General features: G+C 34.8%; 1 protein-coding gene across 3 annotated transcripts in view; it reads left to right on the top strand.

The window, feature by feature from the left end:
* Positions 1-19941, top strand: part of LOC105839536 — a 206014-nt gene that overhangs the window by 143235 nt on the left and 42838 nt on the right. For all 3 annotated transcript variants that reach the window (XM_036286416.1, XM_036286417.1, XM_036286415.1), the window contains one exon: positions 467-765. In XM_036286416.1, coding sequence (XP_036142309.1) covers positions 467-765 — 299 coding nt within the window. The remainder of the gene's footprint in view (positions 1-466; positions 766-19941) is intronic.

The following is a 19941-nucleotide window of genomic DNA, read 5'->3' as shown; positions in this document are numbered from 1 at the left end:
ATATTCTTTTATCATGTTTTTAATATTAATTAATATTACATATAGTAATATGCGATATGTACTCTTTTCTTGCCAAAGTTCTTTTCCCCTTGTTTTACAGAAATTGTTATTATTGGCTATCACAATTTTGTGAAACTCGAAACTGTTATTATTGGCTGCGTTCAACAGAAAAAGTAGCTTTCCAACTGTTGTAAAATTCTTTTATATGCTTGGTTTATACATTTAGATCCAATAGGAATTAAAGGTAAAAACCAATCTTGTTGGAGAATTTCGCAACAGTTAAAGTGCTTTTTCTGCTGAACGCAGCCATTATTTCCCTGAACTTTGCTATAAATACATATAGAAGTTAGACGTGTTTGCTCATGGCACAAAATTACTTAAAAATGATCGAAGTTTTTTAACATAAATTTTCCAATTTGAGCGAAAAGAATTAATAAACACGAAGTAAAGAATTAATAATTCGCAGGGAGACATGCCGGACGACCGCGCAGCCGTGCCGCTGGAGGTGCACCAATTTACGGAAGAATGGTGCATAAAGCTCCAGCAGGAAGCAGATGGCGTAATGCGATGCGGGGGCCTTCGCGTACAAGATTTGTCGAAGAGATCTCGCGGCATTATGGAACTGTAAATACAGCACCATACACACCGAATAATCGTCGTACTAGCTTCCGCGTTGGTGGTGGTATCTCATCGCAGGTTCCCCAAGCAGGTAGTTTCGAAGCACTCAAGAATATTATCCAGGCCGAGAGAGCACGTGAATTAAAGGTCAGTTAATTCTTTCAACAAAAGGCTCGTTAATTAATTTTTTTAAATGGTGCTTGGATACTTATCAACATGAATTTTTGCATTGGTAATTTATAAACGCGGATTAATTTTACTTGTTATATTTTGTTAAATAATTATACATTAATTACTTAACAAAATATAACAAATAAAATTAGTGATCTTTTGCGTCATAGTGGGTTACTGAGTGACCCACTAAGAACTTTGTAGTTTTTAATTATTTTAACGATTTTTTAACCTTTTAAAGTTGTTTTTTTGCTTTCTGATAGTTCTAGATATCTCAAATCTTAAGTACCCAAAACTTGCTGCTTCTTTGAAAAATTTCATTTTCTCTCAGAGAAGAGGGATTTCTACATCCGACGTTTTTGAGGTCGCTGATTACGAATCTGTTATCAGATTTTTGAAAATGGAAAATCCAATATTGCGGACAATATTAAAAATTCAACTAACTTCCATAGAACTTAGTATGTAGGAGTTTTTTCTGCTAATTACAAATCCGTTATCAGAATTTTAAAATTTAAAATAGTGGATCCAATATAGCAGGCAAAAAGTTAAAAATTTAACTAATTTCCGTAAAACTTAGTATCTAAGAGTTTTGTCATATTGGGTTCGCCATTTTTAATTTTAAAAGTCTAACAATGGATTCATAATTAGCACCCAGAAAAACTCTTAGATACTAAGTTTCACAGGATTTAGTTATAATCTTAGTTTTACCATATTAAATCCGCCATTTTTAATTTAAAAAATTACATTCGTAATTAGCGATCCGAAAACCCTTGGACACCGAGTTTTATCGAAATTGGTAAGCAAGAATTCGTGGCTCAAAGGGTTAAAAGCGAATTCTCGCTTTTGATACTACTTTTGTATCTCTTTTAGACATTTGCAAAAATATGAAATTTATTAATTTAAAACATAGTATATTTATTCTTTAACATTTGAATTTTTTTCAGATGATTTTTGGCAATTATTTATAAATCTATATGAACATGTTAAATAAATATTGATTTACTGCTGTTATGATTTAAAATGCAGAAATTACTTGAAAAGCAAAAATTTTTTTATTTTAAATCTATTTAAACTAGTTTTTAATCTATACTTTGTCTAGCGAGAAAATATATTTGGAGCGGTCATAGGCAAAGTGAAGAGAGCGTGATGCACTCATAGACATATTAAAATAGACTGCTTATGAAATAGTGGGGACTGGGGAGTGTACGCCACAAAGAAAAGGATGAATATTCAGGGCTACATTTCTCTCTAACATAGATTAATGGGTGGCGTGGTCATATTTAATATTTGATGTACAAGTCACGCATATTAAAAAAAATTAAGTGCCCTTAATTTTCATGCTATCCTTTTCTCAGAAAAGTACTTTGACCTAAGATTTTGGGCAATAAGCAGTATTTGATAAAAATGCAGAATAGAGGAGTGAGTCCCAGATGCGCACAGTAATAAACGAACACAGCAGGCTGAGTGAAACGGACATAGGCCAAATGTGCACAGACCAAATGCGCACGGACCAAATGCGCACCGACCAAATGCGCACAGTCGCAAACCCATGTGATGCAGAGAATGCTTTGCACACACACACACACACACACACACACACACACACACACACACACACACACACACACACACACACACACACACACACACACACACACACACACACACACACACACACACACACGGGGGGGGGGGTGCAAGAGGGGCTTCGCCCTCTCTCTCGCACTTACCCCGTCGGTAGAGGTGCCCGAAAAGTCGCAACCCATGTGGTAAGTCTGTTGGTTACTGTGTCCGTTTGGTCTGTGCGCATTTGATCTATGTCCGTTTCACTCAGCCTGCTGTGTCCGTTCATTACTGTGCGCATCTGGGACGCTCCCGAATAGAGAAGGTCTCACTAATGGGGAGTGGCTTGGGTACAGTACAATTTGACACAGTCGACACGTTGCAAATAGACCCAAAATAATGTACACAATTCAAATGGACACGGTTTATTTGGACACAGGAATTTTACACAGGAATTTTACACCGTAAAGTTGTACATCGCAAAATTGTACATCGTAAAGTTGTATACCGTACATTTTTGTACCTTTTTGTTTAGCCCTCTCCACGTGGGTGTGTGTGTGTGTGTGTGTGTATGTGGTCACGGTTACGGTGTAGAAATGTACGTTATACAACATTACGATGTATAACTTTGCAGTGTACAACTTTACAATGTACAACTTTGCGGTGTACAACTTTACGGTGTAAAAATGTACAGTATACATTATTTTGTGTTTATTTGCAATGTGTCCATCTGCACTGTGTCCAATTGTACTGTGTCCAAGTGAAGACCACTCTTACCAATAATCTTGGTTTTGACATATATTATCAAATTCATTTTCTTGAGTAACTCTCAAAAAGTTTTAGCTGTCGCTAACTACTCATTAAAAAGTTATTAACAAAAAACCTAATCTTAACTTATTTTTATAATCAAATTCAAAATTCATTAATAAAAAATTGCAAATTTTTACACAGATAGAACAAGAGAGGATTTAAGCCTTCGACACACGATAGGATTTTTCACGCTAGCACGCATAGGAGGCTTCTTACGATTGGCTTATGATTGGTAATATAATCATCCGAGCCAATCGGGACACGTAATAAAAAGTCTCGTATGCGATCTAGCATAAAAAATCGCATCGTGTGCCGAAGGCTTTAGTTTCTTTTTTTTAATACACTAAAGTCAAATATTAAATGTAGGAACTTACGTAAATGCATAATGCAACCTTTAATTGTAATAATTGCTGAAAATAAGAAATAGTCTACACGCTACCGTTTCCAAACAACAACTGAAACTGTTAGTACTGATGATAAATGTAAACATCCCAGTGAACACATTTTATAGCGGCAATATAACATGGAAGTTACATGTAATTTAACATTGTTATTCTTGTGATATGTAGGTGCTATATGACATGGAAATAACCTGTTATGTAATATTTGTTATACGCAAGTGATCTAGCTGTTATACATCGTTTTGGCGTTACAGTTATTCAACAAAAATTGTATAATCGTAACATAACACGTTCGTATCAATGTTATTACGGAACGATGCGTCGTAGTTGACTCAGAAATCAGACATTATAACATCCTGAATGACAGATCTATTTAACAATAAAAAAAATTATTATAAAGATAATGTTTTCAAAAATAACGGTTTGTCTACAATTACTGCAAACAAAAAATGCACAAAATCTAAATTCATCATGTGCTGAACAAAAACAGAATAATAAATGTATACTATTCAATTTTTCTTAGAATTATACTATATAGTTAACCATCTAATTAATCATTTGAACGCTTCAAAGATTTGCTAAATAGATCGCAATTTCCATCAAATTATTAAGGTTAGAGAAAAAGATAAATTTAACAATGAAATTAATAAGTAAATAAATTAATGCTATTTATTTTTAATATATTTTGCAAAATTTAATTGCTTTTATAAAAAATAATATAGTCGCTTCAGTTTACATATAGGTACATGTAGACAATAACAAGTACCCATATCGATGAGTCAAATTGGCGTAGCAGGTAGAGTACAAGGTTCGTAATCCTAAGGTCCCGGGTTCAAACCTAGCAGCGGCAAGTAAGAATAAAATAAAAAATAACATAATTTAAATTTAATTAATTAATAAAAATTTATCCTAAATGTAGTATGTGCTGTTGATAAAAATAATTTCAAAAAAATAAAATTATTATTTTATTTTATTTTTTTTTGTAACTGTTGTGTAACGGTTAGATAACATGTAATTATAACATGTTATATTGCTGAGTCGGAAATTGTAACTTACATGTAAGTTATGTGTAATTTTAGAGTAACGTAACCTGTTATATTCGGTTACATTGCTGTTACACTGCTGCTATATTACTGTGTTCACTGGGATACATATAGAATTTCATTTACAAGATTGACCTCTATGCAAGACTTAAACTTTAGCGGCATAACAAACTCATCTTTTGTCTTTATACATTAAGGGGATGCTAAACTGCTCGTCAAACTTGATCGAGGTCGATAATGTAGAGTCATTTGGGCACGTTATTAACAAAATTTTGTATGTATTTCTTTTATAGATTTCGAAATCCTTTTCCAGAATTAATTGTGGAGAATTTTTAATTCTGTAAATGCAATAAAAAGTTGTACATTGGAACAAATTGTACAATTCTGACGATAAAACAGATAGGATCCTCTTAAACACCGAAAACTTTTTTTCTAAGGTTCCTAGGCTCATTCTAAAAGCACAGTATTGTTCTTTGCTGAAATGCCAAGTGCGCTCCATGCTTATTTTATACGTACAAAGTCTAAAACTTTTGTACGCAGCCAATATTTTCACGAGTTGACTACAGAAGTCGATAACAAAACTATAATTTTCTAACTTTCTTTCGTTTTTCGTATGAAATTGATCGCAGCGCACCGCGTTATTATCTGTATTTTAATTTTGGAGAAGGATTTTCAATTCCATGCAATCAATAAAAAGATTTTGGTGTCCGAAAATTAATGATAAAACAGAGCAGTTTAGTAGTTTTTTGCATTAGCATCCCCTTAAGGGGATGCTAATGCAAAAAGCGAACTTCGACGAAACCGCAGCGCTATCGTAATAGAATTAAAAATGTCGATAACTGATCTCGTCGGTAACTTACCAACATGTTTAAAGTTATGTCCGACAGACACCACGATTTCCCTTCGTCAGAGATTAAATAAGATTACAAAAGAAATTCCGTTTCAACGGTCTCCGATTATTTTTTCATGCGCCTAGGATTACCCTGTTTACGTGACGACAAACATGGATCGACAAAACGACCAAGTTGATAATTTTAACTCCTTTTGAATATAGAGTCAACAAACAATAAATCTTAAACGTAGAAATACAAAGACAAACTCAAAGCAAGGTTTCACGTTTCTTCACAAAAAATGAGCAGTAAAGAATCCAAACATTACTACAAAATAAATAACCGTTTCTTCCATCTGCAAACTATACCGTAACACATCTAGGATGATAAAGACTTTATTATCTTTTAAACTTGAAGAGAAGATATACCAACTGACCAGAGAGTCAGTAAAATCACTAAGAGTGAGAATCAGTCAAATCATTAAGAATCAGTTGTAGAGTAAAAAAACGGCAGTCAGATCATTAATAGTAGTAGAACGAGTGCATATAACAGAAGTGCATAGAAGTATAGCAGTTAAAGCAATACAATATAATATCATCAGTATAACAGAATCAGTATATAGCAGTACTTATAGTAGAATATAATTATATAGAACCAGTGCGTGAATAAAGTTTAGTGCCGTTCAATTCGGTCAAGAATTCTACTCGATTCCGACAGATTTGTTCGAGAACCAGTAATGAGTAAGTTCCACAATCTCAATCTCCAATTTCTTTTTTTTTCTCTTACTTATCTATTATCTTTCGTTTTTAAATTTTAAAGACACGCTCTTATTTATAAATAATTCCCTTTTATTTCTAACAACCGAGGATTCTAATCGAGTTCCTCCTTTCTCTTCTTCCCAACCGGTAAAGAACTTAGTGTTCCTCGAATCTCTCCTACTATTTCAATCCTTGAACTTAGCGTTCCCCGACTCTCATCTACTTCCAATCCAAACGACTTCCCCCTAAATCCTGCACCGTCACCCCGTTACTCCCCTGTTAGCTCTCCGAAGCTAGATCTACTAACTTCTCAACTATCCCCTTGCTCTCTAGTTATCATTATAATTATATTATAGAATTAAAATTGGAAAATGGAAAATTTTTTCTGTTTTTCTTTTTCCGCCCATTTACACACTTGTATATCTGTAAAATTATTTATATATTCACTATGCATTTTAAATCCGGTTATTTTACCGTTATTATAATCTTTCAAATCACGACTTTACCATCTAAATTGTATTCCTACTTAAAAAATGGTATTAGAATAAATATTTTGTTAATTTTAAGCAAAACCTTCCATTTATTTAAATTCTTAAAAGATTTACCCCTTTTCCCCCTGACCAAAGATTGCACCTGGTTCAGTCCCGAGTTCAAGTAATTCAATTCGCTGGCTCGAAATTTGGACCTACGAGCGCACGACTCGAAAAACAGAATCTAAACTTGATGCCTGTCGGCACGCTGACCCACATTTCCCAGTCACAAAAAGTGCGTTTGATCCATGGCACTTATCCTCTCTTAATATGCGTGCTTACGGGAATTCTGCGTTTCGTTACGTCTTTCCCTGCTTTACCTTAGAAATATCTTCTTAACCATTTTTAAAAAATTTTAATCCTATAAGGTTGGACATAACATTAATTTTTTTTACCATTAGCTCAGACCGTACATGATTGGAAAAACATGTACACATACATAGCAACGTAATAGTAATTTTACCAATGTCTAAGATTTTACCTGTCTAAATAGATGCTTCAGGTATTATTAATTTTACCAGTGCCGTCTAAATAGACGCTTCAGATATTAATAATTTTATCAGTACTATCTAAATAAACGCATCTAGTTTTGATAATCTTACCAGTACATAGACGCATCAGGTATTACTAACTTTACCAATACTGTCTACATAAACATCTGGTTTAAAAATTTTATCTATACCATCTAAATAGACGCTTCAGGTATTATTAATTTTATATTTTTGAAATGAGGCCTCTCCATCGCCTAGTCCTGTAAAATGCAACCAATTATGTTCTTCGCTTCTTCGATTATAATTTATATAGATTTCTAAAATCATTAATTTTATTAATACCATCTGAATAGACGCATCTGGATTTTATAATTTTACCAGTACCATCTACATAGTTGCATCAGGTATTATTAAATTTACCAGTGCCGTCTATATAAACGCTTTAAATATTAATAATTTTATCAGTACCGTTAAATAAACGCATCTAGTTTTGATAATCTTACCTACACCATTTACATAGACGCATGAGAAATTAAGAGAGCAAATGAGAAATTAAAAAAACAAATGGAAAATTGAGAGTACGAGCGTGCTAGAGAGTGAGCAAAGAAATGAGAGAGAAAGAGACAGAAAGAGAGAGAGAGAGAAAAATATACGCGTACATGTGTGTGTGTGTGTGTGGAGGGGGGGGGGTGTGCGTGCGTGCGTGTGTGTGGGTGTGTGCGTGCGTGCGTGTGTGTGGGTGTGTGTGTGCGTGCGTGCGTGTATATGTGTGTGTGTGTGTGTGTGTGTGTGTGTGTGTGTGTGTGTGTGTGTGTGTGTGTGTGTGTGTGTGTGTGTGTGTGTGTGTGTGTGTGTGTGCAAGCGCACGCACAAAATTTTCAAATACAAAATATTTGCAACCGTGAAACTTTTATCATAACGTCTATGTTTAATCTAAAAGCGCAGTACCCACATAGCACGCAATATTACGGTAATATCACAGAAATATTGTTCTACCATTACATTATTACAGTCAAATATAGTATAAATATTGCAGCAATATTACACAAATATTACTACAATATTAAAATGTCCGCCGAAGTGGATCACAGTAATATAATGGTGATATATCACAAATGTACTACTGTAATATTTACGTAGTATTTTTGTAATATTATTTTTTTATTTTTTTATATTTTTTTTACACATTTATAATTTTTATAATTTTAAAAAATATTTATAAATTACAAAATAATACATATTTATAAAATAATAAATTAATGTAATAACGTCTTAACGTTAATAGTTATGTTTACACATTATCCTTAATCGGATTTAGTAATATCGGTTGTTAGCCTGGCCAATCACAGCCATTTCATTTTTTTAAAAAATGTAATTTGAAATTTAAGCACTATCGATGTCATTAAATTTTAAAGACCGGTATTCATAGTTGGATCTTATATTTAAGATCATCTTAAGTACTGTTTTAAGATACCATTAGCCACTCACAGAGCCGTATTAGCATCTTAAGACATTGCTTGAGACAATTTTTAAAGATTCGACTATGAATACCAGCCAAAGGTAACATGTGAACGTACTCATTAATGATATTTTAATATTAGGTTGAGTTAACAAATAGCTGAAATAAGCTTTAAATCGTAAGAAATTAATCAATCACAATCAATTATTTTTCTCATTTTTGTCTGTGATTTATTAATTTCTTACGGCTTAGAGCATACTAACACTTATTATAAACCCTTACTTAATTTAATGTGAGTGATATCACAGTGATTCTAACGTATTGCTATTTAAAATATAATATCACTACAACATAACCCAATATTTTAATGTTATTTATAAACGTGTAATATGTCAATAATATTTCTGTAATATTTTACTGTAATATGTAATATTGTTGATATATTGGAATTTTGCTGCGATATTACTGTAATATTCCGTGCTATATGGGTATTGTTCCTAAATGTTCACTCGAGTATGACCCATGCTTGAGTTATGCGTATAAAATTTAAAATTTTTATATTAAGCATATTTTGTTACAAGTCCACGCCAGAAATTTGTAAAGTTCTGGCTCTTTGTATACCGAATCTGTAAGACCGATTTGGGAGAAGGCTGCGTGGCGACCACGGGCAACGAGCGTGTGGCTAGCACGATTCCAGCGTACTTTTTTCCCCCTTTTTAAATACAATCGACAAAAATTTTTATGTAAGATGAGACTTATTAATTGTTTTAAACGTTTTCTGTACAAAATAATTTTTTTATACCATTAAAGCATAACTATTATTTATTTTATAATTATTTTTTATACGTGTCGTAACCAAAATAAAAAGGAAAAATATAACGCTTTTTCAATGACTTCTTTTTGCTTTGTGTAAAAAGTTTGGAAGGGACCAACCGTTCGTATGGTTAGATCAAAAATTTGCAATAATGAAATGAAGTTGAAGATTTTGATTTTAAATCTCTTTATTTTTTTATTAATTTTTATTTATAATGTCATATAAAATATAAAATAAACTTGTCAATAAAATAGTGTTATATTTTTTCCTTTTTATTTTGGACACAAATAATCAAATAAATTCTAATTGTGCTTTATTGATGTAGAAAAATAATTATTTTCTACAAAAACAAATGTAAAACGGTTAATAAATCTCGTCTTATATTAATAAAAAAATTTTGTAGATTGTATTTAAATAAGAGGAAAAAAATTAAGCTAGGAATCGAACCTGGATCAGTAAATTGGTACGCACTCGCCTGCTGTCCGTCGCTAAACAGTCTTCTCCAAATCAGTGGAGAACAGTTACAGATGTGGTATATAAACCGCCACAACTTTCTAAAAATTCCTGGTGGGGATTCCTAACAAAATGTGCTTGATGTAAAAATTTTCGATCTTGTACCCATAAATCAAGCTTGGGTCGAACTTGAGTGAACATTTAGGAACAATACTACGCTTTCAGATTGAGCGTAGGCGCTTTAATAAAAAAGTTTAATGAATACAAAAATTTCGTGAGCCTGCATGAAACGTGCACACATAGCAGTAGATTAGTTGACGGATCGGTACTTTAGTCCAGCACCTCGATCCTCGCTTCTTTTTATCTCCGAATCTTACGCGCGCATATTCTCTCTCTCCCTCTCTCTTTCTCTCTCCCTCTCTCTCTGTCTCTCGCCCGTTATTTTAAATCTTGATTAATAAATACAATTGTGTGTAATAATCAATTTTACTGTTATGTATTACAACATCGTTTATTACACTCTACTATTACATACATTTATATAAATTTATGCAATTATTTTATACTAACTGTACGACAGCATGTGGTCGCTTTCCCGCCTTTCGAATCTCTCGATAAGCGGGATAGTTTGTTAAGGATTATATTGTGGAAACGTTTAATTAACTTAAAATAAAAACAGCGATTAGGGCGAACTCAAGGAGAAAAATCCACGCCTGCAAAATATAGACGTGGCAAAGACCACCTTTCGAAGTTTATTGAAAGCGATTCACCACACTGAATGAAGAACAATGAGAAACATAAAAAACAAGTATGAGGTGCGGGCATCGTGTTCGTGGGGTCGTATTCATTTGACCGACAATCATTTGATCGACAGTTTACTTTACCGACACCACTTGGTCGACAGTACACTTGACCGACAGTATCACTTAATCGACAATTATATGACCGACAAGTACACTTAACCGACACGATTATTCGACCGACAGTTTATTTGACCTACACTACTTGGACAACACACTTGCCCTGAGTGAGTCCCAGATGCGCACAGTAATAAACGGACATGCGCACGGACCAAATGCGCACAGACCAAACGGACACAGTAACCAACAGACTTATCACATGGATTGCGACTTCTCAGGGCATTCCTACTGACGGGGTGGATGCGGGAAAAGGGCCGAAGACCCCCCTTGCACCCTCCCGTGTGTGTGTGTGTGTGTGTGTGTGTGTGTGTGTGTGTGTGTGTGCGTGCGTGCGTGCGTGCGCAAAGAATTCTCTGCACCACATGGGTTTGCGACTGTGCGCATGTGTGTTACTGTGTCCGTTTGGTCTGTGTCCGTTTCACTCAGCCTGCTGTGTCCGGTTGTTACTGTGCCCATCTGGGACTCATTCAGGGCAAGTGTGTCGGCCAAGTGGTGTCGGTTAAGTGAACTGTCGGTCAAATGATCGTGTCGATTAAGTGTACTGTCGGCCAAACGGTGTCGGTCAAATAATTGTGTCGCTTAAGTGTACTTGTCCGTCATGTAATTGTCGATTAAGTGATACTGTCGGTCAAGTGTACTGTCGACCAAGTGGTGTCGGTCAAGTATACTGGACCCGTGTTCGTGTATGTATATGCGTGAATCGGATCGAGAAGATCGTGACGCAAGTGGGAAGCACGGCTCCCGTGGAAGTCGGATCGAGTAGATCGCGACGTAAGTTGGAGGCTCCCGCGGACCGAGCTGCAGACTCGGTCGCACGTGACGAAGTTCGAGGGCGACTCGAACTTCGCGTAATACGCGGAAGCGGGGTTGCGTGACTTGAGTTTGCACAGGCACGTGTTTCGAAGGTCGAAGCGAATTGGTTGTATCACTCGAAGCACTACCGTTAGATTGGTTATCCAGAAGAAAACTGAAGCCCCGTGACTGGCCCGTCTACGAGCCTCCCGCGCGGCGCCGCCAGTGGCGCTCGGAAAAAATCGGGCGCGCGACGAAAACAGTACTTGTCCACGAATGATGCTGATCGACGTGGCGCCGGGCAAATTATGGACAAGTCTGAGTAACACCAATGAAATGATTTTGGTTGTGTTCCGACGGAATATATACTCCCCTGTGTGTTGCAGAAGCAATTGATTGATATTTGCACATGTCGCTAGAGCGGATGATAATGCGTGTATTACAATAATACAAAAATGTTATAATGTGTATTTGAGTTAGAATAGGTCGCAGTTATTCTTCTGGAAGTAGACATAGCTGCCTGATGTTGCGCTTGTAGACACCGTTGGCGGTCTTCGCTATCCGCGCAATGCCGTCGCTTCCAGGGTGCCTCGAAGATCACACCTAGCGGCCATCGGGCGTAAGATAAATTTTTATCGATGACAATTACTACAGCGTGTTCCTTGAGTATTCCGTTTGTGTCGCGCCATTTTGGGCGAGTTTGTAGTTCATTGGGATACTCTAAGTGCCATCGTCGCCAGAAATCCTGCCTGGCCTTCGTAATGAACCTCCAAGTATAAAATCGATTATCTGGAATCAGAGAGAGATCATGATCGGGTAGCATTGTGAGCGGACGTCCAGCTAGCAGAATAACAGGAATCAAAGCAATTGGATCGTTGGGATCGGACAAAATCGAACAAAGCGAGCGCGAATTCAATATCGCTTCGATCTCAATTGCTAACGTGTTCAACACCTCGAACGTGAGCAATTGTTCCTTTACCACGCGTTTGAAATGATGTTTGAAGGATTTTACCGCTGCTTCCCAAAGTCCGCCAAAATGCGGCTACAGCGGCGGATTGAAATGCCAGATAATATTCCTGGCAACAGCAAATATGTTTACGTTGGTTTGGAAAGGCTCCGACTGGACTAGGGAGTAAAGCTGATTGTTCGCGCCTACGAAATTAGTATCGGGGTACACGTGTTCTGGGATGCCTTGATGGTCGATGAAGCAACGAAAGGCTCCCAAAAAACCGTCTGTTATCAAGTCGCTTGCGATTTCTATGTGCACGGCCTTTGTAGCCATACACACGAAAAAACATCCGTATGCTTTGACTCGCACTCGATTTCGCAGTTTTTTTTCTTTGATGAAAAGTGGTCCGAAGAAGTCGACACCGGTGTGCAAAAACGCGGGTGTTTCGTTTACTCGCGCCTCCGGTAGATCTGCCATCTGTCCGTGCAGTAACTTAGGACGATGTTGAATACAGTCGACACACTTGCGCACGATTCGCTTGGTCAAATGGACTTGGTCTTTGCCGTTAAAAAGCCAAAACGAGCTCGTAATGCGTAGAATGTGCTTTGAATACCAGCGTGATACGTTCGGTCATGAATTTCTTTTATGATGAGGACCGTAACTCGATTGTTCGACGGAAGCAGAATTGGACGTTGCGTACCGAAAGACGACTTTGAATTTCGTAACCGCCCTCCAACGCGTAGCAAGCCGTGTTCGTTGATAAATGGGTTCAATTCGGCGAATCTGGTGCTCTTTCGATAAAACACCGTGATTTCGCCTGATTTGGTCTCACGCAATGTTATGCGCGAGCTTAGCAACAATAATCGCCAAATTGCGAACTTGCATTTCCGGGGGAAATGTATTGTGATTGTTGCTAAGCTGAGATCGGAGATTCCGAGCGATGCCTAGTGCGTCAACCGGTGCGATGGCCAGTCAGTAGCGCACGAGGTACGTGTTACTTGATACCTCGCGGTAATATGCAATCTTTCTTGAAACGTTTTGATATGCTATTCTAACTTCAATATATTTCCATTTTAATATTATAATATTAGTTGTGAGTGATTCTGTCTCACAACAACTTGAACAAGGAAATACAGAAAGGCTTTGCTAATAGCATTTCTCCCTTAAGTAGAATAATTTAAATTCTTTAGAGGTAATAGTTTCAAATATTAATTTAAAATTAGATGCAAATTACAACCAGTTAGAGAAGATGAACGAAATTTTTAAAATTCTTTCATGAGTAAAAACATAAACGAACTCAAAATAATATCCATTAACATAAATTTATTAGTAAGCAACCACAAGAAATTCCTATTGGGAGAAATGCTTACCAAAGAAAAACCAGATGCAGCATTAATTAGCAAAACAAAATTAAACATATACATAGTTCATTTTAAAGACTATGCGTGTATTAGAAATGATAAGATTAAGGGTATAAAAGGTGGCGGTACAGCAATATTAAAAGTAGTATAAAATTCACAACTTTTGAAAATAAAATAAAGAACAAAATTACAGAACATACAGCTATCAGGGTTGAGACAAAAAATAATAAAAACTTGATCCTGATAGTAGTATATGTCAGAAAAGGGAACCAGAAAAGGGAATCAGGAAATTTTTATAAGAGAACTAGAGGATATCTTTAATTTAAAACATAAAATAAATAATACAAAAAATTACTACACAATAGCAGGAAATTTTAACGCGAAACACATAGAATGGGATAATGCAGACAATAATAAAAGAGGAATAACTTTCAGAAACTGGTTAGAAGATAATATAATAGAATACAGAATAGATAGGTACCACACAAACATTTTTTCTTACCCCAGAAGTGATTCGTTATTGACCTAGCACTAATTGACTTAAGACTTAAGATTATGACAAACGACAAATAAAAACTATAGACTGTAACAGCGATCACAGAGTTTTATTATTTAAGGTGAATTTAACTGAACTAAAAATTGACCCAATATTAACAATAAACAATAACAAATATAATTATAGCAAAGCAAATTAGCACAAATTTTACAGGACTCTAACATAAACTCAATTAAATATTTCAAACGACAGAAATCTAACGAACACTGAAATAAATATTTACTTAAAAAAACTATATATAAAAAAGGCAAAGAGAGCTATACCCGTACAAAGACAACAAGATGTCACTGACAAATATATAAACAAAAAATTAAAGATCTAATTAATTTTTAAAAAAGATTGGACAATTAACATCGCAAAGACTTTCAAAAGATTTTAGCCGTCGCTCGTGATTCGTTATTAACAAAAAGTTATTAACAAAAAAAGTTACATATATACGACATATAATTATTCATTATAGGAGTACATCACATGGGGTTGCGATCTTCCACGCGTAGCGAGGTCCACCCACACTCTTCCTCCCTTTCTCACAAAGCGAAACAACATTCACGCTTGTACTTTACCACAAGGGTTTGCGACTTCAAATTTGAAATTGTGGCCAAATAGCGATTCTAAAATGTTTGGGTTAGGTTAGTAAAAAATACGGGAGGGGTTCCAGGAAGAAGAATGGAGCCGTCCACATGTTCTCCGAACCACATAATAAACGAAAGTAAGGAATCACTATCAAGTGCTACAAGCAATCACTTCTAGATGACTGAAGAATGACCGAACAATGGACTGGGAATGTTGTGATTGATGTACTCTTATATATACTACAATTTTATCTAAATATATGATACCAGATAAAGGCACAAACCGATGTAATACAGTACAAGTAGGAAATTTATAATTCTTAAGTCTTCATTATTGATGTAAAAAGAATTAAATTGCATAATGACTGTTATATATCTTAATTTCCAGAATATATATTTTTTATATCACTTAATAATATATGAAATGCGTGATTTGCATGTTTGCATCCATATGCAAAGTGTGATGCACAGAACGTGGGCGGAGGACAGGCTCCGTCCTCAGCGGAACTTCTCCCCCTGTACCCCCTTCCCATATTTTTTCCTAATCTATTCAAAACATTTTAAAATCACTATTTGGCCACAATTTCACATCTGAAGTGGCAAACCCTTATGGTAAAGTACAAGCGTGGACATCGTTTTGCTCTGTAATATGATTGGTTCTCGCCTTTAATTCTCCGTTGGATTTAGAAACAGAAATCAATCATAGTAAAAAATCACTGAGCGTTCACTGATCCGCCCCATCTGCTAAACGGGCCCAATGTTACATGTATTTATGAGAGTTGTAGATGTTTGCTATAAAAAAATATTTTTATGTAAGAAATATATTTAAGAATATATTAAGAATTTTAAAAAGTATATTCAATTTATCTAACACATTTGATGGTGCTCCTATTTTTTATTTTTATATTTTATTTTTGTAAAAAAATAAATTTCTAATTAAAAAATTTTTCTAATAAGAATGACCTTTACTTTTATATTTACACATATAGTTGAATTATCATCAGTATAGAAATTGATTGTTTATGTATTTTTAGATTCTTATTAATAAAAATTATTTGCATTACCATTTTATTTATAATGTACTTACGGATAATTTTATACCAACATAAGTATAAATTATTGTGAGTTATGCAAAATTGTAACATACAAGAAACAAAAATTGTATATTGCATGAACTATAGTTCTTTGTATTTTGTATGTTATTACAAACAGTTTTTTGTTTGTACTATACGATGGTACAAAAGTATTTGTAAGTATTGTAAGTTTAAGTGTAAATGGGATGAATGTTATGTAAAAACGATATCGAAACTACATATATGCCAGATTGATATTATTTCAAAACCGAATTTATATCGAAATTAGACATTAAAATAGCAATCGGTCTACATATATTGATGGAGTGAGTTCCAGATGCGCACAGTGTAAAACGGACACTATCAATTAAATTCTATAAATTTATCCTATTTAATTTTAACTAAAGCAGTAATCTAATTAGTGGTGTCCGTGGTTTTATACTATGTGCATCTGGGACGCTTCTTATTGATGACATAGTACAGTCAAAATATCAAAATTTCGTCGAAATGGTAATCAACAAATTGATGCGATTTCGATGTCGAAAATACCTCGGACTGGGGAGTCAGAAATTTTTCTCACTGGGTAGTGTTCTACAATTATTTGGAACCCGTCATTTCTTGTCCCTGAGCTTTTAGAGGCTTTGTTTCAATTTATTACCTGATAAATATATATCAGGTTTATGAGCCAAAAATGAGTAAAATTTTTAACTTTTGTTCGATTTCCTCGTGAAATTTATCTTTCCAAGTATTTTTTCCGTGTGTATTTTATGTAAAAGAATTTTGCAATCTGCAAAGCCAATAAAAAGATACGTTGAAGCTGTAATACGTCGATATCAAGAGGCACGGTAGTGCCTTGCGTCAAGTATATGCGCAGCGCGAGACACCACCGTTGCTTCTTTTACGCGAGACTCGTTTGCGAAAATCTGTAGTTATCGGATCTTAATAACGACTGAATCAATGGATTTCTCAATAGGCTTAATGGATAACTTGCATCCGATTTATATAATAAAAGTGTTTTTATTTTTTTACTACGTGACTTACGAACAAAGATATCGCGATTAAAGTTCTTCGCTCAAAAGTAAATCTGATTAAGAAATGTCGGGAGCGTCTCAGATGCGCACAGATCGAAACGGACACTACCAATCAGATTGCTGAGTTAGTTAGAGTTAGGAAAAATTTATAGAATTTGATTGGTGGTGTCCGTTTCGATCTGCGTGCATCTGGGACTTATTCGAAACGTCGTAGTCATCGTTATTATCGTCGTCGCCCGGCCAAGTGATGGGGATTTGTACGGTTGCTTTTCGCGCCGTCAGATGGCTGTACGAGTTAACACTTGCATCGCTGATTGGCGGTCGAATCCGCGCCATCCGTGTGTTTAGTATATGTTCTGTGCGTGTCAAGGTTAAAGGCCGTCACACACAAAATGACATAGGGCCGCACAGACTTTTGCATAACGCATAGTGCATGACGTATAAGAGAATTAATCAGAGTCTATTTTCCTCCTCAAGATAGAAATAAAGACCTCTGATTGGTTGATTCTCTTATGCATTATGCATTTCGTGTTATGCAGAAGTCTGTGCGGGAGCCAATGAGCTGCATATGCATAACATAAGAACGCCGGGTCAATGAGCATCTTATGTAAATCAATATGGCGGTTTTATGCTGGGAGCTGATTAGTCTCATGCATAGCATGTGATAGCACGGTTAGTGACATGTGACGTGTACGAGGTTAGCGTTGAGTTAGTATTTATTTTATATTTATTTATATATTATTTGCATATTACATCGTGAAGGGAAATTCTATATTATATCGTGGAAGGAAAAACGGCTGTGCCTAATTTAAAGATCAGATAAGTTACACAAAATTTTCATTTTTTGTACGGAATAAATATTCCGAGATAAGAGTAATACTTTGTGTTAGGTTTTATTTTTAGTTTATTAAAAGAAAGAGAGGAAGAAACACTTTGTTTGAATCGGAAGAAGAATATAAAAAAAAAAGAATGGACGAGTAAAACATCAAAGCTTGGAATCTACAGTGTGCCAATGTATGCTGCTATTGATAAGAAGTTCACTGAGGTTCAGCCTTTTTTAAATTGAATAAATTATCGTATAGAGAATTGGCAGGGGAATTCATATTAAAAGGATTATTTAAAGGTGTACTTTCTAGTTCTTCAAGTATGTCATTATCTTATGGCAGGCCAGGTAAGAGAATAGTTATAAGTGTTATATTTTTATTTAAAAAAATTTGAAATAGATAAAAAATAAGTGAAATCATGTCTAAAACTATTACAACAGAGTATACAGACTAATAATCATCCAGCTGGTTTGCCGATGACGTGGCCACAGGCTGTAATATCGGAGACATGTTTATATATTATATATGGAAAGATTTCAAAATAACAAGTTAACTTCTCAAATATGGAGCAACACGTCATCCTATATTTTACTTTTCATTCTCTTTGCATCAATTTAATATAGCATTATATTTATTGCTATTTTACAGTTAAGATTGTAGTTAAATTGTAATGGTACATTTATAATTATATTGATTATCTTTTTACAGTTATTGATAATAAATCTATTTTGCTCATGTTTTAATTAATGCTCTTGGAACATATAATCATGTGCCGGCTTGTAATGGGAAATAAACATATGGCTCTTACGGAAATTTTTCAAGTTTGTTAACTTTGCATGTGACTTAAAGGCCGTAGACCACATTCACAATAAGAGTCATGCTTTTGTTTTCCATTACAAGCTGTACACTGTAAGGCACATGAATGTATGTTCCAAAAGATTTAAGTGAAACACGGACAAAATAGATTTATTATCAATAACTGTAAAACAACAATAAACATAATTATAAACGTACAATTATAATTTAGCTACAAATAACAAATTTTTTAAATGTGATCTTTATGAATGTATGGAGAGAATTGTATTAATTATAATAAATTGTTTTGGAAACAACAAAGTATTTACATACTTACTTTTTAGTTTTTCGATTTGACTAAAAGCCTTATCGGTATATTTTTGTGCCTTATCCATATATTTGGCTTGCATAAAATGCATGAGTTACTAAATAAACTAAGGCTGGTATTCATAGTCGAATCTTATTTTAAGATGGTCTCAAGTAATGTTTTAAGATGATAATACGGCTTTATGATTGGTTGACGATATCTTAAGATAATAGGTACTTAAGGGGTTATACTATTCAGCAAAAAATTTTTTTTCCGTTTTTTTTAAATTGGCTTAAATGATGCATAAACTATCTAAAAATGATATTCCAGCATAATTATAAGTGGGAAACATTAAAAAAAATTTTTACAACTTATTTTCCGAAGCGCCGCCGAGCGCTTTGAAATGTTTAAAAATGCCACTCCGTCACGCGCAGCATTTTGAAGCGTTGTAGTCAAGTCGGTATTTTTATATAGGTAGAAGTAAGTTATACTTTCTCAAATTAAGTGTTAATTAAATGCGAATAAAAGTTTAAACGCCGTCGTTTGGATAGTAGCGCCGAAATCGGTCTCAAGCAGCAAAACTATTATTGATATAGCGACTAACGTTGCTGCAATCCTTTATAATGATGGTTTTCAAGGATTACTTGCTATAATGAACACTTAAACTGAAGATTAGCCACGAATTTTACAATTATTGTATAGAAATCGATGAACGGGCGCGTTCAAGCTGCAAACCGCTTAGCATCAATAAATAGAAAAAACGCGCGGAAGGATCTTACATCGCTTAGAAAGGAGGCTGAAGAGCAATATTTAGGCTTGG

The sequence above is a fragment of the Monomorium pharaonis genome, chromosome 4, assembly GCF_013373865.1.
Source record: "Monomorium pharaonis isolate MP-MQ-018 chromosome 4, ASM1337386v2, whole genome shotgun sequence".
NCBI classification, from domain to species: Eukaryota; Metazoa; Arthropoda; class Insecta; order Hymenoptera; family Formicidae; genus Monomorium; species Monomorium pharaonis.
Note: the sequence above shows the minus strand (reverse complement) of the source record. Positions and strands in the feature narration are given on the sequence as shown.